Below are 26,531 nucleotides of genomic sequence, written 5' to 3' on the forward strand. Positions count from 1 at the left end.
TTAAATATATATTTTATTCATAATGCATTACTATAATTTCCGCAAGAATACTTCACACAATATTTGCTTAAAAATTATCACTATTGCATTAATGTTTACAAATAATTCATTTCAAAGGGTTTTGCATAAAAATGGCGGTGAAAATTAAAATCTACAAGTGTCATTTTATTAAAAAAAATCGCATGCGGTATTTATGCAAAACTCTTTGCACATTCTCTTTTTATAACTAAACTAAATGGTATTCAGCAAATTTAGCATACACATACTTGAACATGCTTTCATATGTATATAATATTATATGTACGTATGTATATGTTTTATGTTTTTGCTTTAGTCACTATTGTTTTGCATAGTATGTGTGTACTGTATGCATGTGTTAGTCAAATGTGGGTACAAACGTTTGATACAAACATTCGTATCATAGGCGATTACATAGTTTTGTATATTATGTATGTACATATGCGTATGTATGTATTTTCTTTACTTAACTCTTACTAATACTAAAATGATAGTTTATGAATTATAATATTTGTGTGTATATGTATGTTTAGATGCTGATCGCTGGTGGCAGTTTTCGGCAGTAAAATGGCGGTATCATAAAATCGGTCGTCAACTGAGATATGGCGTGTTGTTAAGACATGTATACAGATATGTATGTGTATAGTTATGCATCTATGTATTATATGAAGAGTAGATTCATATAAGAGCAAATGATGGCAAGCCCTGAGTTAAGGCGTTGAAATTTTGTAACTATAGAGTCTATTGGAGATTATGCTTCACGGCTTTCGAAAAGCGAAAATTGTTGTTGTTGGCTTGAAGTGACGTGGCTATGGGCAGTGTTTGGCAGTTGTGAACTTTTGAGTGGCTGTGACAAAAATTTGACGATTGTTTAGACTAAATAAATGTAATAGTTTGTATTTAGAACTAACTAGCGAGCGCGCTACTTACTAACTAATGAAAGCTGTGTGAATTCTAAATTCATAAATTTTTCGTTAATATTAATATATTTTTGTTTTATCAATAGTCACTAATTACAAATACAATTTGAATGGCAATACAACAACAGAAGGGCACATAGTAAAAAAAAGTATTTTTTCTGGCATTTTTTCTTATAATTTTTTCAATAAATTTAGTTGCGAAGCGGCACACATATTTGACGTTACTACACAGTAGTAATCGTATTGAAGTTTTCAATTGCCACAAAATGACATTAAAAATATTTCCACAACTTTAGAAACCTAAACGCCCTTCCAATTATGCACTATAATGGTCGCTGCACGATCATTACATAAGTAACGGCAGGCGAACCACTCACTGGACACACACACACAAAATGATTTAGCCACGCCACGTCAAGAGACTCCAGCCGCGCTTAGCCGGTTGCGGTGTTGTATTGGCTGCTATTTGCTGTGGTTGTTGTTTGCTTTCGTCGAAAACGTATACTTCGGTGGCGACATCGCCATTACCATTTTGTTGTTGTTGCTTTTGTGCCTCCTGCTGCAATTGTTGCTCACTCAAATTGGGATTGGCCAGGTAGGTCCTCAGAATGGTGTGCTTCTGTACGGACCTCTGGAATTCGCTTGTGGACGGGCGATATGCCTCGAGCTTGTTCTTGTATTTGTTGCTGCTGCTGCCACCGGTCTGAGTTGTGTACGTCTTGTGGCCACTTGTGATTGTTGTTGTTGCTGTAGCCTTGTGTAGTGTGGCGCTAAACGCGGAGTTTGTTGTTGCGGTCTTACGCTGACCAAATGTGTGCGTCGCCTGTTTGGAAGAATATACAGAGGAGGAAGAAGAGGAGGAGGAGGAGGAGGAAGAAGAAGAAGAAGAAGAGGTTGATGTTGTAGCTGGTTGCGTTGCATATGGGATTTTTTTGTTGTTGCTAGTTTGTTTGTACTCATACGTGTCAATGGCGTTGGCGCTAACAACTGGCGCTACCGATGGTGCGCATAAGCCCTGATAACGCGCTGACGATCGCAAGCCATATGTCGCACATGATGGCTTACCTACCTGATACGGATTATAACCGACGACGTTTCCACTAAAATGAGAAAATTAAAAATGTTGTTGTTGTAGTGTTAATGTGAGTTTATGTAGTTATGTTTGAAAACAAGTTGAGGGGTATGTGTATTTTTAAAGCTATTCTTAACTGATAAGTAACTGTTAGAGATTTAGGTATTTTTAGGAAAAGTTTCGAAAAAAATGTACTAAACGAAAAAAAACCTTTCAGTTTTATGAATAATTAGTTAAACTTAATCTTGATAACTAAGTATACAAATTACCTAATTACTTTTACTTACCCTGGTCCATAATTACAAACGTACAGCTTGTTATATTTGGTTGAGTCTTTGTATTCAGAGAAACCGCAACCAACTAAACTTGTTTCACCCCAGACCAGCTGAAAAGATGGACAAAAAAAATAATTAGTAAATTAAAATAAATGAAATTTAAGCTTAAAGTATGGCAATAAATAAAAATTCTGCTATGAAAATCGAAGAACTAAACTTGTGGAACATGTGATAGGACACACATGACCAAGGTTTTTACTTGAAATGTAATAGAGAATGAAAATCTGAAGATAACTTAAAAAATAATAAAAATATGAACTACGCTCCTCATCACTCGTAGCACTGTGAAGCCTCGAGGTGTATATTCTACACGGTATAACACATTTATAATTCTTTTGACCCACTATTCATGCACTTACCTGAGAGTAATGACCAGTCTTCGGTGACCAAGCATCGCCAAATGAGTACTTTTGCACCTCATTGAACCAGCTTTGGATGCGTGATGGGAAATCGCCGTCGGAGGCATCGAGCGGTGCTGTGCTCCAGATAATCGCCAAGTTCTGACCCATAGTGAAGCGATCTGTTGTGATGAAGTTGTTGATGAGTGGTGAATCCAACGGTGGCGCACAAAACAGCAAACAGCGAACGGGAACATTAGCGGGAGGAGAGCAGCAATGGAGATAAGCAGAGTGACAAAAATTGTGTGTGTGTTTGGAAGAATAAAAGAAAAGTAAAATCAAGTTAATAACAGTTTGTCATATAAGGCGATTTATTCAACTCAGTGCAACATATAACGGTTAAGACACACAAAACGTTCTCTGTACGAGGAACATAGACATGCAATTTTAGTTACAATTTGGTGTTTTTGGGTTGATTTTCTGGTTTATGTTTTTGAAGTTTTGATATTAGAAAACAGAAGTTGCGGTTATATAACAAAAAGATTATGTCATGAGTAGGTTAGATACACGCCTGTGGTGAATGTGGTACACTTAGTTGCCCTTGGAATGTAGGAACTTTTGTCCGGTTGCGGATTGGAGTTTATGTACTTTTTTGTATTTTTTTAAATATTTTTTAACTTTTTTGGCATTTTATTTAACTTTTTTTTTTACTTTTTGAGTTTTTTTTTTAATTTATATTTTTATTTTTGTTTATTTTAATTTTTTTGCATTTTTTACGATTTTTTTTTAAATACCCACGTATTGCTTTGTGCCCATACGGTGCTTGCATGCATGCGGCGTGCTGGGAATTTGATATATTAGACTGTTGGTATGGAGGATTTCTAGAGTATAAGATTAATTAAACGTTATGAATTATGTGGTTATGGAAGGTTACGGTTACTTTTTGTTATATATGGTGGTTTTGCATTCTCTAAGATTGAGAGGATTATATATACACATGTATTATATGTATATATATTTTTTTTTCTATATTTTATGAAACTCTTTTTTTGCAACAAATTTGTAATTGCTTGGTTTTTAGTATTATTTGTTTATTTATGGATCAGCTTTTCATGCTGTTAATTACACATGTCCTGTAGACAATATAAGCGGACATTTATAAGCTAGTCGAGTGTGTGTTATTTTTATATACCTTTTTTCATAAATATGTAGCAAGTTGTTTTTGTATTGTTTATAAACAAATTAATAATTTAATTATATTTACAAACTTAGTAAAATTTAAAAATGAAAATATGAAATATAAAAAAAATATTTCGTAATTAAAATAAATTACTAATTTAATTATTCAATTTTATTCATTACTAACTAATTAATTTGAAAACTTTAATATTTGATTTTTAAATTAAAAAAAATGTATGTTTGAATTATACCTTTAAAAAATAAAAAAAAAATGTCATTAATAAAATAAATTGCTAATTTAATTATTAAATTGTAATCATTAACTACTAATTAATTTGAAAACTTTACTACTCGATTTTTTAATTTGAATTAATAAATTAATACTTAATTATTTTTAATTTAATTCACTAATAAATTTTACTAAAAAAAAATAATTATTAAAAAATTAAAATAAAAATAAAATAATTATTTAACTATACTTCGAAAATTATTAAATTTTAATAAGAAAAAAAGTAATTTCCTCATTAAAATAAATTAAAAATTTAATCATTTCATTATAACTAATTAATTAGAAAATTTTACTACGTGATTTTGTAATTTTAATTAATAAGTTAATAGTTAATTATTTTTAATTTAAATAATTAATTAATTTTACAAAAACAGTTAATTATCTAAAAATTAAAATATAAAAAAAAAAATAATTGTTAACTATACTTCGAAAAGTATTAAATTTTAAAAACTAAAAAAGTAATTTCCTTATAATTATAAATTAAAAATTTAATTTCTAATTATAATCACTATTAACTAATTAATTAGATAATTTTACTGTGTGATTTTTTTAATTTTAATTAATAAATTAATAAGTAATTATTTTTAATTTAATTAATAATTTGTTTTAATTTTTATTTTAAATTTAATTTTTATGCAATTTAATTACTTTTAATTTAAAAAATTATTGATTTAATTATACTTACAAAATTACTAATTAATAAGAAAATTTTTTTATAAGAAATTTTAATTTTAATTTAATAACTAATTATTTTTAATTTAATTAATTAATAGTTAATTTTTATTTTAATTTTGAAATAATTAATATTATTTTTAATTTAAAACACTGCATCAAATTTAAGTATTCTAAATGTAAAAATAATTTTTTCGTATCAAAAAATTTATAAGCTAGTTTATATACAAAAAATAACAATTAAAATTTGTAAATTATAACATGTGTTTTTTTATTAAATAACATAGTTTTTGTAAAAAAGTAAAAAAAAAAATTAATTTTGTAATTTCATAATTTCTATCTCGTCATAAATTTGCAACATTTTCAAGCTTAAAAATAATTTTAGAAATTTTCCAAATGCAATTTTCGAAAATTTTTGTATGCAAAGTCCAAAATGCAAGCCCGCAATGCAAATGGAATTTATATTAAAAATTATTTTGTTAGTAAAATTAGGCCTCCAAAGCTTTTTGTTTTTGTATATTTAAGAAACTTTTTCAAATCACAAACGCCAAACCAAACAATTTTTACATATTACCCACACACTGTTTTTGAACATCCAATTCTCTGTATATTTGTAAGTAAGTGTGTTTGTATTAGTTGCAAACATAGTTAGATTAACAAATGGTTTAACACACAGTGAAAACATTAAAAATGGCGGTTAGTTTTTGTTGTGGTGACATACGAAATGCGTATTCAATAACTTACTGATCGTTCGCAAGGGGTCATGGCGGAATTCGCAGTTATTAGCCCATTGTTGCGCACGCGCCGCCAACTCGTCGTCCCAAACGATTTCACGCATATTTTCAGCGCCCGGTTGACCTGGATAGCGGCCCGTTGCCACCAGTTGGCGCAATTTGTTGTGCTCATGCAGGATGATCTCACGCTCGCCGTTAGAGAGGCCAGAAACTGCAAAATGACATGCAAAAATACAATTCAATAAATATTTATTTTAATTTAATGACCGTTAAAAGTAGCAAAATCACAAAAAACATGGCGGATTAATTTGCATAATATGCGGTTAAATGTTGCAACAGCGCTTGTTTAGCGGCGCTGTTTTTGTTGTTTTTAATTAGTTAAATTCATTTGTATAATCAAATGGTAAAATGGTGAAAGACAAAAAATATTAAAAAAAAAACGATAATTTGCCGCCACATTTCTTTCACCGCTCGCTCTGTTAAAGGAGCCTAATTCGAAAATAAATGCTTTGAAAAAAATTCCAAAAATAAAAATAGTGAAAAAAATAAAACAGAAAAAGTTAAAAAAATATATATTAAAAAAATAACAAAAAAAATATTTATAAATATTTAATTTGTGCAAACATTGTGTTACACAACTAAACGCGCTCATTGGGTTTATCCCAAAGCCGGTGTCGTTCGAGCGCTAATCGTCGCTTAATTTGTGCAGAATGCCTGCGCATGCGCACTCTTACGGGATAAGCGCGCTAATTCCAGACTTTCAAGACTATCTAAATTCAAAATAATGGGAATATCTGCCATTAGCGCTGTTAAATTCACTTTAATATGCGACTTCATTAGTCGCCACTTCTTTCACCGGCATTCACTTTTTTCTTTAATTTTTTACCTTAAAATATTTTTATTAGCGCTTTTTAAATTTTATTACTTTTCTCCAAAAAGTTGGTCATTTGATATTTCAGCTTCGCTTGTTACTGCTATAATTCGTTTAGTTTTATTTTCTTTACGTGTGCACAATTTATGAGACAAGCTGCGATTATAAAAATACTTAAAAACAGATGCTGTGAAATCTAAGTCACCTGGCAACAGTGCACGCTTCGCAGTCGGTTATTCAGCGTCAAATACTCCAAGCTGTTTAACATATTACAAGATTTAAGCGTTTGCCTTAGCCATTCTTGCGACCAATCAAATACACATTTGTCTCCTTACAAAGGCCGTTAAAACGATTGCTAATCCATTCACATGTAAATTTTTCGGTGAAAGAGTAATCAAAAATTTATAAAGCCAGTGCGGCCACTTCGGTGGACTGTGAAGAAAGCTGTAGTTTGTTGTAATGTTTGTGTTAAACTTTTTATCAACTCTTCGAAGATTAATGTACTGAGCCCAAAGCCAAAAAAAAACAATATTTCAGTGATTTCAAAAAGCTTTTAATGTAAATGTGCCTAAAGACAGTTGATAAACTAGGTTCAAGCCAAGCAGTGACATCATTGAGCTATTTTAGGACACGCCAACAGCAAGTCAGTAAGTCACATTGGAAAAAAAAAATCTGTAAACTTTATTAATACATTTTAAATAAATGTCTATCGTAACAAACAATATTACTAATGTAGATAAATGTCAACTCATTATAAAGAATTTGAAGCGTGATAAGGAAATCAGCATAGCCTGAAAGCTCAACATGAGCATATGAAACGTGGTTCCAACTGCGGATCGGCATACATTAAAGGTGAATAGCGGTGTGGTTCTTGGTGGCGTCAGGATCATGTAATTTGAAAAAATAAAAACCCGTAATTTTTCATCAGACACAATCAAGTATGCATCTATATATATACGACAAAAATAAACTTCAATAAAAATCTTGTGATCGCTGCCAGTAAGGTTTACAGTCTGCAGAATTGCAAGCCAGATGGAGGAGGGATTTAGCATATATGTAGAATTGATTTTTTATGATGGTAATAAATATTAGTTATTAAAAATGTATTTTTAGCTTTTGAGCCTTGCTTTTATTACTGTTATAAGCTTTGCGTAAACTTTTTCTAAGCTTTCGAATTCACACCCTGCCCTAAGTATGTTTTTGACCTTTCGAAATATTTAATTGGTTATTGAGCTTTTCTGAAGCTTTTAATTTCACAACCTAAGTAAGCTTTTGATCTTTCGACATAATAAATTTGGTTATCACAAAAAAGCTTTGCTGCGCATTCAGTGAACGTTTTCAAAGCTTTTTAGCTATTGAATTCACACAATACTATAAGTTAGTTTTTTGTTTTAAAAAAATAAATTTGTATTTAATAATTTATAATTTTTTAAGCTTTGCGTAAATTTTTCGAAGCTTTTGAATTTACCCACCGCGGTAAATAAGCTTTAATATATTATTTTGGTTATTACAAACAAGCTTTTTGAGCTTTGCTTAAACTTTTACGAAGCTTTTTACAGCTTTTAAATTCACTCTGCCATAAGTAAGCTTCTGATTTTTCGAAATATTAAATTGGCTATTACAAAGTGATTTGCAAAGCTTTCTGTTAACTTTTTGAAAGCTTTTTACAGTTTTTGAATTCACATACTGCTAAAAGTATGCTTTTTGCCTTTAGAAATAGTAAATTGGTTATAAAAACTAGAACACTGATTTTTATCCAGTCAAGGTCTACATATAAACTCGGCAACATTTCTCAATATTATTTCGACAACATATTTTAAATAACTCTCTGCAAAGCATTGAATTCTCCACTTCTTGCCTTGCAACAAAATTTTAGAAAATATATACAATTAACAACAAGAAGCAAGTCATATTTTTTCCTATCCCTCAATAAGAACCAATCTGTCTACCGCTCCTTACCGGTCGTGCTAGTTAGTTAAGATATTCTTAACACTTGCCATTGTCTTGTTTTGCCGGGCAATTAAAGCGTAACAAAATGGTTTAAGCGTGAAGACACTAAAGCAGCTCAAGTGGATATTTCAATGCGGAATTGGTGCTGTCGCAACACTGGCAGCTTAAGTAAGCAGTTGTTGTTCTTCTTTTGAACTGAGCAAGTGTGCATTTAGTGTTTGTATGTGTATGTATATCTTAGAGTGTGTATTGCTGCCGCCGGCTCTAGTTACGCGTAATGAAGACGAATTCCTGGGAATACCGAATTGGAAATACACAAGAAACGTGCGACGGACAGGCTAGTGCGCGAGGCATATACATACGTACATATTTATATGTATATGTGTGTGACAGTAGGTATTCATGTGTGCATATGTATAAATCGAGCTTGTATTTGTTGTAATAGGCGCTAAAGTCGCGACAAGTGAGCGGCGACGATTCTCACTTTTTTTTGGGCTCTTCCTGGATTTTGATTATTTTTTGTTTAATTAAAAAGCCGCAACGCAGCAAAATAAAAAGTGTGCAAGTCATTTACGCACATACGTGCATGCACTTACATACATATATATTTATGTAGCGGCAGTTTAAACAGCCACTTGATGTGTAATGATCATGGACATCAGGGTCGAAAGCGTCGAGAACATGTTGCCTCGACACTTGCGCACTTCTTGCCACAGCCATACAGCCATACATATTTATATACATACATGTATGTATGTATATAGTGCAAGTCACATTAACACATATCGAAAGCGCGTGAATGAAGCGAGAAGCAAAACGAAAAAAAAACACGAGCTCTGCACTATAATCAACGCGGCGACAAATAATATATACGAAAGCACTGAAGGTGGCAAGTTCGGTGAATGGAAAGGCAACACAACGGCGGGCAGTGCACCTGAGAAGCGCAACGAATTGCATTGTCGAAGAGCCGGCCATTCATTGCTCTGATTTTAAACGTTGTCGTAAGACACGGCGGCCGCAAAAGGCTAAGAAAAAGGAAATGATTTCGTAAGTTACGTTAATTTGCCGCGACTGCGTGTAAGGTGATAATAAATGCCCAAACACAAACACATACATGCAGCTATGCACATGTGGGAACGCTTACTATATGTATACATATATACATAGGTGTATATAATGTACATAATTCACTTGTACAATGGGTATGGTCAATGAAATTATCGCCCGAGAAGCCGAGAGCGCTTTGCCTTCATTGTTCATTTGCCTTTGTGGGTTTGCAGTCGTTTAAGAGCCGCGACTGGCACTTTCGAAAATGCCAAATTCTGAAATACGAGCTGCTGTTGTGGCACGTTTAATGAGCGTAATTTGCAGTTGAGCCTGCCACATTCTTTATACTTGTAGCTGCAATTATTGATTGTGTTTCACACGTTACCATGCCTACATACATATGCTTTTCGAATATATGGGAAACGTGTGGTTTTAGCAGTATATATGTAATATTACAAAATATAATATAATTAAAGAAAAGTAGTGAAAATTATTTGAAGAATATTACCATTAAGAATAAAAAAAAATTTGAGTTTAATTAATTAAAAAAAATATCTCGAAATTGAGTTTCGTTGTAAAAAATATTTTTAGAAAAATGTATGCAATGCGTTGAATTCAGAAAGAAATTATTATAATTTGAAAAAAAAAAGAAATTGTTGAAAATCAATACTACACGCGATATATTGAACAGGATATGTTAAGTTGTCAACGAAGTTTGTAATACCTAAAAAAGATTATATACATATATAAATGATCAATATGACCGACTGAGTCGATCTAGCTATTCGTCTTTCTATCCGTACATCTGTAATTCGAATTATTAAGTCAGTTTTTGAGATATCGATCGATTCTCTTCAACAGCTCATTTGTCGGAACTGCTAATATCGAACGACTATAATGCTGCCATACAAGTTGAACGATCGGATTAAAGTGCTTGCATGAAAAACTTTTTCATTTGATGAGATATCTTCGGCATAGGTTACTATCTAAGGCATCACCAAAATCTCCGAAGATTCCGAAGAAATTGTATAAAACTTATTGTAACTGACATGTAACTGCCATACGAACAGAAAAATCAGGAAAAGTGCTTGTGTGGAAAGCTTTTTTTATTAGACGAGATATTTTAAAGTCTTTTAGATTAGGTGTAATCGAAGTTAACGATTTTCTAAATTTTATTTTGCAAAATGAAACAGAAGGGAGTATTACGCGATGGTATTGGCTCGACTAGGGTCACTTTTGATATATTTTCTCAACCAAAACAACGTTTGTGGTTTCAGAAAACTTTTCGAAAATTTCCCATTTCCGATGACATTTTGTTTTGCTTAAAAACCAAAATTGTGTAAAAATATATATTTTTAAATAATATCTCTGATGTATATTTTAAATTTTTCTGACAAAATAATACTTCTGATATAGTATTCTAATTTTTCCTCGATGAAAAAGAGTGGTTGTGGTTGAAGAAAAATTTTTAAAATTTTATTTTCCTTTTTCGATTAAATTTCATTTTTATATTAAAAAAAAAACATTTCTATAAAAAAAATTTTTTGAAAACCAAATACTACTTGTGAAGTATGTTTTAATTTTTCCTGACAAAATATTTAATAAAATATTAAAATTTTAAAAACAAGTTTCAGTATAAAAATTAATGAAAAAATAATAAAAAAATTGCCGTTAAAAACTTTAAAAATAACTATTTGATTATTAATATATATTTATTTTTAGTTAAATTTTTTTTTATTATTTTTTATGCGCAGAAATCTCATTTACACGCCTATTTCGCTACTAATTGCATATGTAGACTTTTTTTTTTTTATTTGCAAATTTTAGCTTTAGTAATTCCCATAAGTCAATAAATATGCACAAATCAATTTTTACTTGCATGCATAGAATTATATATAAATTTTGTGCTTATCTGCGATTATGCTTTGCTTATTTCCTTATCATACATCATTTATGATTACTTATTTATTGCTGTTCTGGTGACTACCTCATTTTTTGTCGCGAGACAATGACATTACTATAAGTACCGTTGATTTAGTCAGGGTCAAAATTGTTTATTTAAATAAAATGGTTCCGCTTAATTCGTATTATACAAGTATACACAAGTTTTGCATGAACACATTTTTCAGTGGCAGAGAGTTGCCTGTTCTTAGCAAAAAATTGTAGTTAAGGATTTGTTGAACTGAAATCATTAGCAGAAAATTAGCATAATAAAATAAATACATTTTTTTTTTGCTACCACGGAAAGAAAAACGATGATAACTCTCTGAAAATAATTTTTTTATTTAATTTTTCAGCAGCCGCTAGAAAGTATACTTAACGTACAAAGACACACTTGTGTTTTATATTTTTAAATAAGAAAACTAAATTTTTTAAAGTGTAAGCCATTATATATAAGTCATGAAAAGTCAGCATAATAAAGATCAAACACTTTCGACCAAAATTTAATACGACAATATGTAATGCTCTGAAGCCTTAATATAGCGTGTAAGCAAGCAGATTAATTTAGTTGTCTCATTTGAATGAAACAGTTAGCGTAAACTAGTACAATTAGTATTTGAAACATCGGCACCAGCTAAAATGTTGACAGGCGCGTGTTGTCACAACTCAACTAGCGAAGCAGGTTGGTAGAAGAAACTGCTTTGAAAAAATATAACGAAAGCAAAATAAACAAAACAGAAATAAAACTAATAAAAAAAAAAAACAGAAAATAAAAATAAAAGTATAAAAAATATTAACTTCGGTTGTCATAATACCCTTCACAAATAAAAAAGTTTCCAAACAAGAACTTGGTGCTGACAGATCTGAATAATTTCTTCGTAGTTTGTATAGTTGCTTTCGAGAATAATATGTAATATAAATATAATAATGTTTCATGAAGATAAAACTTCAATTAAAAAAACTTTCCATACAAGCACTTCACCTTGATCGTTTAGTTTGTATGGCAGCTATATGTTATAGTAATCTGATCTGAACAAATTTCTCGGAGATTATTTCAATGTTCGGAAAATTAATCCATGCGAATTTTCATGAAGATAGAACGTCAATTAAAAAAATGCCATACAAGCACTTAAACTTGATCGTTTAGTTTGTATGGCAGCTATATGGTATAGTGGTTCGATATCGGCGGTTCCAACAAATCAGCAGTTTCTTGGGGAGAAAAGGTCTTAGAGAGAAAAGGCCGTCTACAAAATTTTAGATTAATATTTCAAAAACTATACGTCGTCCCCTTCTGCGTGTTAAAAACTTCATGAGAAACTTAACTAAACGCAGTTCAGTGTATAAGAAATGCCAGCGAAGCCTGTAGAATGTCTCAGTTTTAGAGAACACACCTCATTTTCTATGTTTTTTACTATTTCAGCAGAATAACAAGAATGCTAATTTATACAATTTTATTTTATTATATTTTTTTGCAAGCTTCTTCTGTTCTGCTACTCATTTGTAGGCGAAACCGCAAACGCGTCGCACAAAAAATAAAAATAATAATGGAAATAAATGTTGATTTGCATTTGCTAAATTAACTCCAAGCAATAACAATTGGCTCTATATCCACACATCAGTCATTTACTCAACTAGCCAACTGTCAATAGTATTTGTTATTGTGTTTGCACAATAGTTCGGACAATGTGGAATAAAGTGTTGGAAAAAAAATTAAAAAGTAAATAATACAATATATATTTATATATAACAAAAAACAGAATAAAAAATTTAACAAAAACAAAAAAAAAAATAAAGAAAATATTGAAAGCTGCAGAGCCCATACAACTCACAAGACTTATGTACTTGAAGGTTGCAAGAGCATAAAATCTTCGGTTATACCCAAACTTAGCGCTTTCTCACTTGTTTTATATTAGTATATACCGTTATTTTTTACAAATTAAGGGTTTTATAATTTTTTATAGTTTTCTTGTGTAATTTATTTTTCTGCTTTTTTACGTATTATATAATTTTTCTCACCGACTACATTTTCACACTATTGCAGCATTTTGCATGCTCAGTTAAATTTTTTTTTCATTATTTTTGTTTTCATTATTATTTTTTCTTCAGTATTTATAAATTTTCTTTATATTCTTTTTTTATTATTATTTTTTTTTTCTATAGTCATCTTCTGCCAGATTTGCTTAATTTCTATCAATTTATTGCTTTTGTGCCAACCTCTTTTATTGTTGATTTATGAACGAATCGGACAGCAATTGATGCCAAGTAGATTTGGTTGCTTTTTGATAGGTACACACATACATATGTACACATATGAAGAAAAAATATATATGTGTATAATAGATGATCGGCCGGCTTTATCTTTTGATATTGTAGCTTTTTTCCGGCTCATTAATTTCTGGTTTCATTATTACACTTCCCAAATCACATTTATTTTCCTATTATTTAGCTATTTTTACTAACACACGTTGTTTTTGTTCGTCTGCAGACAAATTGTCACCGGATTATTAATCAAGGCGCAGTTTTTAGTACAAAGGAAACTGGTTAGTTCCAGGCGTGTATAAAGCGGTATGAAAGCTTTGAGTGTTTGGGCAGAAGTGCAATGTATGGGGGCATGCATTTAGGTTAGTGTGAGATATGAAAGCTCGGAGCTTGGTTCTAAACTGGCATTTGAAAAGGAAAAAAAATTAAACATATTTTAAGAAAAAATTTTTTTTCGAATTTTCTCGAGTTATTTGTATCTAAAAAGTTAAATAGTTATAGTAGCCTATACTAAACCACCTGTACAATCGACTTTTTTGTTAAAAATTTTCAGAAAAACAGTTTTCATAACAATTTAATTGCTTAATATACACATATCATCTGATAAGATTGTATTTTTTGGTAACCAAATTTTTTTGACTTATTAAAAAAATTATAAAAAAAACTAGAAAAGAGATTTTGAGCCATATTCTTACTTTAAAAATCTAAAAAATTTTACTTCATACAAAACAAGTTTATTTATTCTTTAACTCCACCAAAGGCTATTAAATAATAAATATTTTTTGCTCCAAAAAAAATTTGTTTCAACTTCATACGTCACATGAATTAATTATGCAAAACAGTTTATCATTAGGGAAAAAGTGTTAATGGCCTCACATTTGGTGGCATACGTCACTGAGCCTTACTGTCGCACAAAAAAAACCGAAAATTTTCGAAAAAAACACACTGCTTTGCGTTGACAAATTACACATAAAAATGTCGTTTAAATTCCGCCAATATAATAAGGCAAAATAACGCTGTTATAGACTTTTTTCTTAATTTGTTTGCGGCCAACAATGCGACATAAAAATTTCAACAGCTACAATTTGAATGCACCGCACAGCCGGCTGAACGCGCGGCACCTTATCGCGCTGCTTAACATTTTTATCGCTTAAATTCACCCTTTTTCAAGCCTCAACGAGCAGCGTAAGTCATGGCATTTCATTAATGATCGCTTGATAAGGGCCGAGACGTTTAGCGCTGTGCAAAAAAACGCGTAAAATAAGAAAAAAAAAAACACAAAAACAAAAAAAATTAAGGACCGCTGCAGCCACGCAGTGCGTCCGGCGAAACAAATGACTTAAGCCACAAACTCGTTGTTGATACACAGACGACGACGACGACGAGGAGGAGCGCGCGCGCGCTTAAGCCGTGTTCCGTTTGCTTGGAGCATTCGCGATAACGATCAAAATGCAACAGCGCAATTGTTCAAGCGTGTAAAGAGTGCCGACAATATGTTAACAAGTGGTAACTACGTCAGTCGTGGCAAATGACGGATGCGTTCAACTTAATTTTACTTAGTTGAAGCAATCAGAAAAAAAAATAATAATGATAAAAGCGAAAAAAGAACGAGTGCTGATATAAAATACAATATAAAAATGCGCATTTTTTGCTGTGCGAAAGCGCGTCTGCGCATGCGTGGCATGCAGCCGCTACACCATAGCTAAGCTGGTCAACCTTGATTTCGCATCCGCTTAGCGGCACAATTTTGAACTTATTTATTCATTTTCTTTCATTTATTTTTTCACTTTTTTGCCGGCTTTTGTTTTAGCTTTTGATAAATATGCAACTCATTTATTCAGCTATACTAAAGCACTTTCGAGCGCATTGCTGTCAGCTTACAGACGGCTAGGCTGCCGGCAGAGTACTGTGCACTGACTGACTGACTGTTGTTGTTGTTTTTGTTATTAATATTATTATTTATCTTCAATTTGTATGCTTGCAGCACTCTCATTTATCATTTGATAGCTACCAATTGTGCCTTTAATTGCATTATTAGCACGAGTTGCCAACCATGCGTGCGTCTTAGCTGAGGGCAAATGAGAGTTGTGCACTTCACTTTAGAGTTTGTCTTCAAAAACGCCGATTTTTCCTTACTAAGACTTAAAAAATTTAATTTTCTGCTTTACAAAAATATAAATTTATTACATATTTACTATTTATATATTTATATATATATATACTCCCATCTATATGCTCGCGTTAGTCGCCTTTTCGCCCCAAATTCAACCAGATTTCGCTTTTCGCGGTCACTGTCAGCTCTGTTTTGAGGTTGTGCCGGTTGATTGAACGCCCGACGTTTGCCCAGCTGTCGGTCGGTGTTTCGGTCTGTAAGTCGTGTCTGTTATCGCTGCTGCGACTACCGTTTTTCAGTGTGCTGTCCGCTGTCGCATGTCGTTTGCCTCAAACTGCAGCTCACACTTGCGTTAACGCGTCTTAGTGTCACATTTAACAGCAAATTCATTGCGAGCCTGCTTTTACGATCTCAATTTATACAATATAAAAATAAATTTAAATTTTGTTTTCTTTTTTTTGAGGAAAATTGTCTAAAATATATTTTAATTGGGGCGCTGTTTTCATATTGATTTAAATTTTTAGCTTTTTCCTTTATTTGTGTTAATTATTTTTATTTTTTTTTAATATTTTATGATTTTCTTATTTTTGTTATTTAATTTTTTTTTAATTTTTTTAATTTTTTCTTTTATTTTTTTTATTTTTTTTATATATATATATTTTTTTTATTTTTAATAAAGGATCGTATAAAGCTAAATGGCGGCGCAGTTCGTAATTTGATATATATTTTTATTATTATCTTCTTCAATTTTTCATTATTCATTTTTTTAATATTTTTTGATTTTTTTATTTTTCTATTATTTATAATTTTTTTATTTTTTAATTATTATTTTGTATTAATTTTCATGCACAACAAATGCAATTTTGTAAATGTTGCTTCGCTGAGCTTTTAGCTTGACCATTATTTATAGCAATTATAGGCGTGAAATTTAGTTGTCAAAACGAGATGAGCTGCTCACACAATTGCATGCACCAAATTGATTTTAATGCTAAAAAATGCAATTTCTAAACTGTTTTTACATTTTTTTTTTTTCAAATTGCAATGCTGCTGTGTTGTTTTTGCTGACGGGCTAATCGCTTGAAATGGCATTGTAAGCGAGCTTAGTGAAGCCTTTGGGTAAAAACAAAAAATGCATTGACCCCAATTCCAATTGTGCTAATCGTTGTTTTTATATTCAAATTGAATTCATATATTCTAAATTGAATTTTGACGTGTTAAGCGATTTTTGAAAATTGAGTAGTCACTGTGGCGGTAATTAGCAAAAATAAAAAAAAGCATTTAGGCAAAATAAATGGCGTTTAATTGAGGTAATTTTTCATAAAAGATGTCAAATGTTTTTTTTTAATATATAAAAATATTTATTTTTTAATGGAATAAAATAGAATAAAAGCAGAAAGGCTGTTTTCAATGAAAAAAATCTTGGAAATTTTAAACATTAGAACGATTCGGAGCTTGCTAAGAGCATCTGAAACCATTTAGTTAAAAAAAATTAGAATAAAAAAATTCTTAAATATTAATATAAATTCAAAAAAAATTGAAAACATGTAAAATTACTTAATATTAGGAATAAAAAATTTTACATGTTTGTTGTTTTAAAATTGTAGAATTGAAAAAAAAATATTAAAAAAAAAATAAAAAGTCAAATAATACTTGTAAAACACGCCAAGCCGTTTATTTTGTAATAAAAAGCATTATAACAATAATATAAAAAATATTAAACCTTCGACTTACACACTATGTAGATATATTTTTTGTATAGAAATGTATTATTAAATGCATAAAAATTAATAAAAATTATAAAGTCATAAAAACTGAGAAATTCAGAGAAATTATTATTTTTTAGCATATTTGATGAACGTTTTTCTTCAAAATCAATTTAAAATATTGACTTTATAAAATCTATGCATTATTTAACAAATATTAACATGCTCAAATATACGTAAAACTCAATAAAGTTGACACAAAATTACAAAAAACGAAAAAGCATGCTCAGAAAAAAATCAAATCAATAAAAAAAAAACAATGTTTACACCACAAAGTACAAAACACAAAAAAAACGATTGCACTTTGTAGCAACATGTTGCGTGAATATAAAAAGTATATAGATATATAATAACTTTGTAAACAAGCAGAGCCATAAGCAATTGAACTTTATTAAATGATTTAACCAACAAACCGCAATGACCCACAACTGCAAATCAAATGATGTGTTAATTAATTGGCGCCAAAGGCAGAAAAAAAACATGCAACTAACATGCCGCTATAACATGTATACAATAGACAAACAAGCATGCATAATATATATAATTATAAATTTAACAAATGTGGCGCACAACAAGCCACAACAGACATTAACAACTCTAAGCCACTTGACCTTCAAATGAAAGCGAGCGCACTCACGGAGGTAATAAAAGTATTTTTTCTACAATTTTCTATACATAAATACCATGAAGTAACGCTATTGTAATAAAATTGCTGACTAATTGCTTACAATAAGTCAAAATAAAAGAAATTACTTCCGACTTCAGACTCAAGCAAACAGGCAGGCGGTGCGCCGTGGCGGATGATGAACAAAAAATAAAATAAAAGATTATTAATTAAAAGTGTTAGTTGTTGATGTTGGCAGGTGAAGTTAGGGAAATCTGGTGGGCACTAAATAAGCAAAATTGTTTTTTGTAATTTTTTTTTTACTTTTATTAAATTATTTTGATTTTATGCTTGACCTGCACAGCACAGGTACAAGTAAACCTGTGCAGATAAATTACTTTTTACTTTGTTGTGATAGATCTTTATATAAGTATACTGTCTTTTATATATATATATATACACAGTTATTTGCATGTTTATTTCTAATTTTATGACTACACACCTCACTTTGTTTGTTTGTTTGTTAACATTTATGCGTTTTCGTCTACCGCAAAGTTTTTTAGTTTTTTAGTATGTCAATAGAACAAAACCTCAAGCAAGTTTGTTTAGCTGTAAGTCATATTAGCGCATTGTGCTTTTGTTTATTTTTCTAACTTATTTTAAGCAATACTTCACTTATTTAAGCACGCTTGATGCTGGCTTCAATCAGTTTTGTCATTTACCTTGTAAACCGCTTATTCGACATGACAAGAGTAGCTGTAAACAAACACAAGTGCACAACTACATACATACATATGTGTACGAATATTTATTTCTATATATATGAGCATGCAAATAACAAGTGACAAGCGCAAATGTTTATTAGACAAATTTTTATAGCCGCACACAAGCTGCACAAACTTATATACTGACATAAAAATTAAAAAAAATTATGAGTATGCGTTACTTAGATTTCTAAAGCTGCAGAACTGCTCAATTGCAGCGTTGTATTTTTTTGTTTTTGCAATATTTGTTTAAACTGTTTTGTGTATAAATATGTATGTGCATTTTAAAGCCACTAAATTGGCCTGCAGCCTCTGTTTGCTGCGCGTTTATACCGTAATGCCATAAACAATGCTTCAACGCTTCTGTGTGAGCGTATGTTTGCTTGCGTGGGCTGCACAGTAGTCGCTTGGTAGCTGAGTTATTGAAAACTTCCAAAACTCAAGACTACTTAGTCTGTAATTTGCTTTTATCAGCTGGTTATTTGTGTGAGTATTTTTTTTTTAATTTATCTTTTAGCCAACTTTGGCTTTTTAAGCATTTGTATAGATATTTATATACTTATTTCCAGTGTTTACAGTTTAGCTTTCGTTATGCTTGTTAGGAAAGACATCTCATTTACCATAAAAGATGTTTGGAATTCAAGTTCAAGCGCTTTTTGAAAATTTAGCAAAATTATAGAAACTTGTTAGCTAAATTTAAGCCAAATGGGGTTAATTGCGAGATTTAATGAACATAAAAAAATAGTAAATATTATAAAAAATATTACTTCCACTTTGCAAGATTTAATATATTGATTTATTATTTTATATTATGTTCTTCTATATGTGTATGTATCATTCAAAAAATATGAAAAATTCAAGTAAAAAATATTTTTCGAAAATAAATATGCAAAGGAATGGCACTAACGAGTCTATATAAGCCACTTCATATGCCGTAAAATGGATTTTAAAATGAACACGAGTAAAATAGCACTCATTATGAAAGAAATAATAGATACCTAATATGAAGACCAGTTGCTAGAGTGATCCTTTTAGAAACATGAATACACAGAAGTTAAAGAACAAAATGAAACCTCATCAAAAATTCCCTCAGCAAATAAAATTTTCCATATTTTTTAGTATCACTAACAGCATTATTTATCACTTTTTTCCTACTAATAAATATTTGATTTCTTTCACACCAGCAACCTGAAAGCTGTGTGTCGCCAAAGTAACTAATTAATTTATCAAAATTAAACTGCTGACGTAATTGGCTTAGGCGCGTTCATGGCCTATAACAAATCGATTATGAGCGTAACAGAAAATTATTGATTTTTATTGTATTTACATATTTTAAACGATATTTTAATAATTTTAAGTGCTCGAACTGGACGCTGAAGCAACAAAAAAGCGAAAAGTAAAGAAGAAAAATTAATATTAAAATTGTTTATTAATTAAATTTATGCTAACATAAAATATGACAAGACATAATTTACAGATTTGGCTGAAATGTCAAAGCGGTGCGTTGAAGAAAATAAATTCTAGAGAAGCAAATAAGAGTGTTATATAATTTTATGCGGTGTCAAGAACACACCTTTCTTATTTGTAGAATTTTTTCAAGCAGTTATTCAACTAATTAATTTTCGTTATATTTTATTATTTTTTTTTTTAATTTTTTTTTACATTTTTTTTTTTACTTTTTCTATTTTTATTAATTTTTTCATCTTTTTATATTCTTTTTATTTCCTACTATGCTTTACAGTTCATATTGCTTACTTCGGCAGTCAAATTTATTTTTACTCAAATGATTTCATTAACAGCTCAAGGGAGCGCCTTGAACTATTGATTTTTTCTATAAAGAGAAAATAAATTAACTTTGCTAAAATGTTATCAAATCGCTTGCATAAATTATGCGCAACTAAATCAACTTAAAAGCTAGAAAATTAATTTTTTTTTTTTAACAGCAAAAAGAAGCTGATGGAAACTGACCGCAAATGCGTTGCGTTTTATAGAACCGGTTGGACCGACGTCAACAAAACGCTATATAAAAAATAAATACTATACATATATATATTCCTATAGTAAATATCGAAAAATATATATATTTTAGGCCCAATCTATTTTCAATTTTAAAATAGTAAGTTTTTTCTAAATAATTTTTTTTGTAATTTTATTTTTATAAAACAGCTCGTGCCTTCGTTAACATAATTTTATTACCAGTTGGCCACTTTAAAAAATTCCCAAACAAAATTTAAATGTAAATATACGCCAAAGGCAACAAAACAACAAGTGCCAGTCGGCTTACACGTTGAGTCAATAAACTTTAGGTTTTTCTAAACAGCATACATTAAATGAACGGGCAAGCTCAGGCAGCAAAAAGAAAGGAAAAAGAAGTTGACAAATTTTAGAGGGAAAAATATAAAAAAACTACCAAAAAAAAAGAAAAAATATAAAAAAAAACCACAAATAAAAATAGTAAATAAAATTTTTTTAATATTATATAAATTTTTTTTTAATAATTTATAATATTTTTTATTTTTTTTTTATGTTTTTTTATATACTTATTTTTTTTGTTTATTTTTAATTTTTTACCTATATATGTATATTAAAAATAAATATTTTTTTTGCAATGCTTTTCGTTCTTATTCTCGCGAATTATGCAGTTTTTTTTTATTCTGTGAGATATTAAATAATTAATATGCCACAGCGCGCAGCACTGACAAAACGTGAGTCTATGCTCAGCAAGCGATTACTCCAATCAATCAAATCGCAGCTACAAAATTAAAAAAATATAGCAAGTCGCATGTTTCGTAAAGAAGTATATGTATCATGCGACAACCGTAAAATAATTTCGCAGAACGCTGCTCATCATGATAAGCGACAAAATGGTTTAGATCTTCACCCAAATCAATTGTAGATTTACGCCCCAAAATACTTAGCGCGCTTGGAATATTAATAGTTGGCGGATTATTTAGCATTATCAAGTAGGTAGGTGGGTTAGAAATTAAAGAGAATCGCGATAGAAAAAACTCGCATGCAAATCGACAAAAATACTTTCGTTCGAAATACATTTATGCGCTGATAGAAAAAAACGAAGTGGCGACAAATTGGCGTCAATGAGACTTTTTCGATTTTGTTATAGAATGTTATTGATCGTTTTGGTAAGAAGTATGTGTATTAGCTGACCTTGTACAATATACGCGATTTTGGTATGCGATGGAAAAAATTGCATGCAATATGTCGAGCACAGAAAATGTCGCCAATTTTAAAGTATGAGAAAATATATCAAAATGTATAATAACTATATAGAAGTTTAGTAATAGTAATGTAGAAGTTGTAGTAGTAGAAGTATATAAAACGATTTGAGTATGTATATATAAATAAATAGGTATATGTGATATGTGTGCAAATTTAGATATATACATCTGTATTTTTTATGCAAGTCACGCAGTGGCCTATTGCTTAAATATTTTTTTACTCAAAAAACGTGTTTATATAAATCCATTAGACATGTTTTGTTAGATACGCTCACCAATAATGTATGACAGTTCAGATTTTACTATTTTGTGACACGTGCCATAGTTTTATTTGCGTACAAATGTGTATTTTTAGGGCAAATTTTCGATAATTGTGTTAAATAATGAAATATTGACTCATAAAACTACAAGTGGAGCATATATGACTTAGAAATATGATTATATATTTTATTTGTACATATTTACTATGACCCTTTTATAAGCATTTGTTACTACTCTCCATAATTTTTATTATAATAATATTTTTAAAATTCAAAAGTTATTTAATAAACTTAAAAAAAAAATTGAATTTTAAAAGTATTTTTTTTTTGTCAAAAATTAATAAAAAATAATTATAAAATTATCCATTGTTTTTATTATTATTTATAAAGCAATTACATACATACATAAGTGATACACCTCCAGCTTTGAGATCTTTGACATTAAAATATACATACAAAAATTGGAGTACCTCAACAAATGCAATATGTTGACAATTTTAATTTATTTATTAAAGCGTTCTGTAAGTGAAAAGTATTATAGGAAATCGTAAGGTTCTACATATAGTTCATAAATTTTTTGCTGAAATCTGACTATGCAGAACAAATCTATAAAACTCGTCACTAAGTTCAAAAACCTTTAGAAATTATTTGTTTATTTTAATATTTTAAGTTTTCGTTATCAAATATAACCGATATATAACCCTTTCTTAAACAAAACTGAAAATTTTCTTGCAGTATGAGTGGTTTCTATTTTATCGTTTTTCCTTCGCCTTTAAACTTATGAAAAGTGATGTAGCCTTTTTTTTGCTTTTTAGGTGACGATATTTTTCAAATAAAATGATATTTTATAACTTTTAATTGTGGAGAATTTCCTATTATAAAGAGGAAACATTGATATATGGAAATTAAAACGCAGACTAAATCAAAAATAACGCAATGTCTGAACAAATTGGATCAGCTTACGATATCTGCGTCATTTGATAATAAAAGTAAGAAATTAAGACCAGTGTAGTAAATAAAAAGCATATAAGAAAGGTAGACTATTTATTCCCAAAATATATCACAGGTTTTGCTACAAAAATTCGCCACAGACTAGATTAGACAGTGTGATCGTATCAAGTAAGCAGCTTACATCTGGCCATATATCTGGCTAAATATGGCGTGTCAATAAAACGAAAGCTAACAGCAGAGTAATAACAAAATTAACATAAGCAAAATAAGAGAATAAAATTAGTGGAAACAAATAAATTTGCATATACTAAAAAATAGAAGAACTCCAGAAAACATTATGTAGAATAATCATCAGGCGAAAAAAAAACGAAATTGGACAACTCGGGCGAACTGAATACCAAATGAAACCAAGTATCTTTGCAAAGCATAAACCGAAGGTAATTTAAAGAGTGTCACCGTGCGGTGTTAACACAGTTACCGAGTGGCTGCACATACATATGTACACACATGTTACGCACATTGGGCGGCGAATGTATTGGGGAATCGGGTATATTTAGCGAAAACCTGTTAATTTAGGACGAGAAAAAACAGCTAAAACTCATGCAGATCCCGTGAATTACAAATAAGCGCGATATTTTAGTATACTCAAATGTCACACAGCACACAAGCAGCCAACAAATGTCGCGCTGTCTGTATGCTTTGGCTTTTGCGCGCCTGCCAAGCTAAGCTTAACCGATACTAAACAGCCGGCTTTTCGGCAGGTGCTTGGTGCTTAGAAGTCGCTGGCTGGTCTTTTTTAAATTATTTCGATTTTATCTGCACTTTGTAGCGATAAATTCGGGCGATTTATTTTGATGAGTCGCTCAGAAGCAGGTTTCTGTGCAAAATACTATTTTTGTTCAATACAAGTTTGACTTAATTTCAATTTAAACGCTTTAGTAAACATAAATTTGCAAGAAATATGAATTATGCATTTTAAATTGTTTATGATTTCTTGTCATAGGTTAGAATTTTTTACAATTTATTTAAATTAAATTTAGTTTTAGGCAGACAGAAAAGGGTTGTGGATGTAGAAGAAGTTTGGTTAAGTGCCTATTAAAATTTTAAATAAGAATAGTAATATTTTCCAATAGTTGAATAGGCATTTTATTGGCAATTTTTTATAATTATTATTTATTTTTTATTTTATATTACTTTTTTATTATTAGCAATTTTGTTATAATTTTTTTATTTATCTATATTATTTATATTATGATGATATTGTAATATTAAAATTTTTTTCATATTTTTTTATTTTTAATATTATTTCTTATTAATGTTAATAATTTTTTTTTAGCATAATAAATTGATTTTAGTATTTAAAACGTTATTTTAAAAATATATTTAATTATTTTCTAGAATAATATAGTGTATTACTTGAAATCTTCTAAACAACTAATTTTCAGTTTTAAAGAATTTTTGTACTAATTTCTTCGTTTATGATTCTATATGCAAATATATATAAAAAATGAATACTTTTTGTGGATAAAAATTAATTTTTTTCGTCTGGTATTGTGAAAGCTAGGATTTTAGAACCTCTAGGAAAGTCTTTCGAAGTATAAGCGCTTAACTGTAACGAGAAGATCCTCTCCCTTGCAGTTTCCTATTTTTTTTCTTGTTATCTGATAAGAAAATTCAAATCTCGCTTTCATCTATTTAAAAAAATAATTCATTTCATAGCTTTTGTAGGAAATTGAATGCTTAAAAAAACGACTTTTTCATAAACGTGACAGGTTAAAAGATATGAAGATGTCAAAACTTGATTATTTGAAGGCAATTATTTTCTTTTTATAATATCTCAAGGAAAAAAAAAAAAAATCATTATAAATCGGAAAACTTATAGCTTTGTAGGAAATGCGCAGGTCTACAAAAAATTATTTTAAAAAATATAATAACAATAATTATAACGAATTTACACTCAAGTTAAATCATGAAAACTTTTTAAAAAATTAATTTTTGTAAGAAATTTCAAACGCATTTTAATGCTAAAAATATAAATTATAAGCTTTCAGTAGCACATACTAGGCTATAAAACCCATATTTTTTATACGCCTTTTAGAGATTTGCTCACTTACCCAATAATTGTCCGCGACACGCCAAGGCCACGCTGCAGGACACCAGCAATAGCGCTGCATGTAGTAGATATTTTTGCGGCAATATTTCCATTATAAATATATTTTATGTGCTGCTGCTTCTTATTATTGTAAAAATCAAGCTTCACTGCTTGTTGTCAAACACTTTTGCTGCTGCTTTCTCCACGAGTTTTCTTTTTGTTGTTTTTTTTTTTTAGTTTTTCCGCACGCCTCCAACGCCGACTTTGAACACTTTTACGGAGTTAATTTTTCTTGTGCAAGTAAACTAACACTTTTTAGCTTTATTTTGTATGATTACAGCACACTGCGCTATAAGACTTTCTTCTTAACACTTAAAGACAAAGGTTCACAAAATAAATACTCGTAAGATCAATTTTGCTTTTGCTGCTTCGACCTTTTTTTTGATTTTGAACACACTTTTAATTTTTGTTTTCAAAACTTGGTTTTTAATTCTTTCAAATAATGCCTGCACCAGTTTTCATTAATTTGTTTTTTTTTTTTTTCAAAAAAATATTTTCAAACTTGTTCACAAATCAGTAATTTAATAATTTTTTATACGCCAGAAATTTATTCGAACGCAACGAAGACAGACAATGTAATTCCAATATCCACTCTCGTCGTTCGTGTCCAGTCAGCTAGACTTGAAGGCGTCTTATGGTTGGCCGTACGCGGCTGGCGTACGCTTTTATATCACCCAACAAATCAATTCCACTGAAAAGTGTGTGGCCGCAAAAAGAAGAGTGAAATTAAGCGCACAAAACGCAGTGGAGACGACGCACTGACGACAACGACGACAACGACGATACCGACGACGATCGTAAAGCGCGAAATGGCCCACCGCAGCGTTGTGGCGCTGATCGCGAGTATCGATCGGAATATGCTAATGCACGCGATCGCTGTCTTTTCCGTTGGTTCGCCGCATGCTCATTAAAGTGTTGCTTCGTTTTTGTTGTCTCCAATTTCTCATTTCAATTTGGTTAGCTTTGCTTTTGTTGTTTTTATGCTTACCGTTTGCGTTGTTTGCGCTACAAAAAAAACACAGGAAAATTGAGTATTGACCGTCGCCGGCAGCGACTGAAGAGC

The 26,531-nt window shown here is 30.2% G+C and overlaps 1 protein-coding gene across 2 annotated transcripts; it reads right to left on the reverse strand.

Moving 5' to 3' along the window:
* On the reverse strand, positions 1-26,236 carry LOC105231877 (venom allergen 5). Of its 2 annotated transcripts, XM_011213376.4 has the most exons (6): positions 25,431-26,236; positions 5,568-5,768; positions 2,705-2,865; positions 2,298-2,395; positions 1,901-2,038; positions 1-1,761 (listed from the first exon to the last, which is right to left on the reverse strand). In XM_011213376.4, exons 1-6 carry the CDS (start codon positions 25,519-25,521, stop codon positions 1,542-1,544), a joined length of 909 nt encoding a protein of 302 aa, XP_011211678.1. In that variant the 5' UTR covers positions 25,522-26,236; the 3' UTR covers positions 1-1,541. The 2 variants fall into 2 exon arrangements, with proteins under 2 accessions (XP_011211678.1, XP_011211676.2); XM_011213374.4 differs by having other exon boundaries at positions 2-2,038; positions 25,431-26,233.
* Between the last annotated feature and the right edge of the window lie 295 nt (positions 26,237-26,531).

This window comes from Bactrocera dorsalis, chromosome 2 (genome assembly GCF_023373825.1).
Source record: "Bactrocera dorsalis isolate Fly_Bdor chromosome 2, ASM2337382v1, whole genome shotgun sequence".
Classification (NCBI taxonomy): domain Eukaryota; kingdom Metazoa; phylum Arthropoda; class Insecta; order Diptera; family Tephritidae; genus Bactrocera; species Bactrocera dorsalis.

Excerpts from the sequence above, each read along its gene's own strand:
- LOC105231877 (XM_011213374.4), bottom strand. The coding sequence starts at position 25,521 with ATGGAAATATTGCCGCAAAAATATCTACTACATGCAGCGCTATTGCTG. Across the intron at positions 2,866-5,567 it reads TGACCCCTTGCGAACGATCA|ATCGCTTCACTATGGGTCAG; the intron begins GTAAGTTATTGA and ends TCATCACAACAG. Across the intron at positions 2,039-2,297 it reads GTTTGTAATTATGGACCAGG|TGGAAACGTCGTCGGTTATA; the intron begins GTAAGTAAAAGT and ends TTCTCATTTTAG.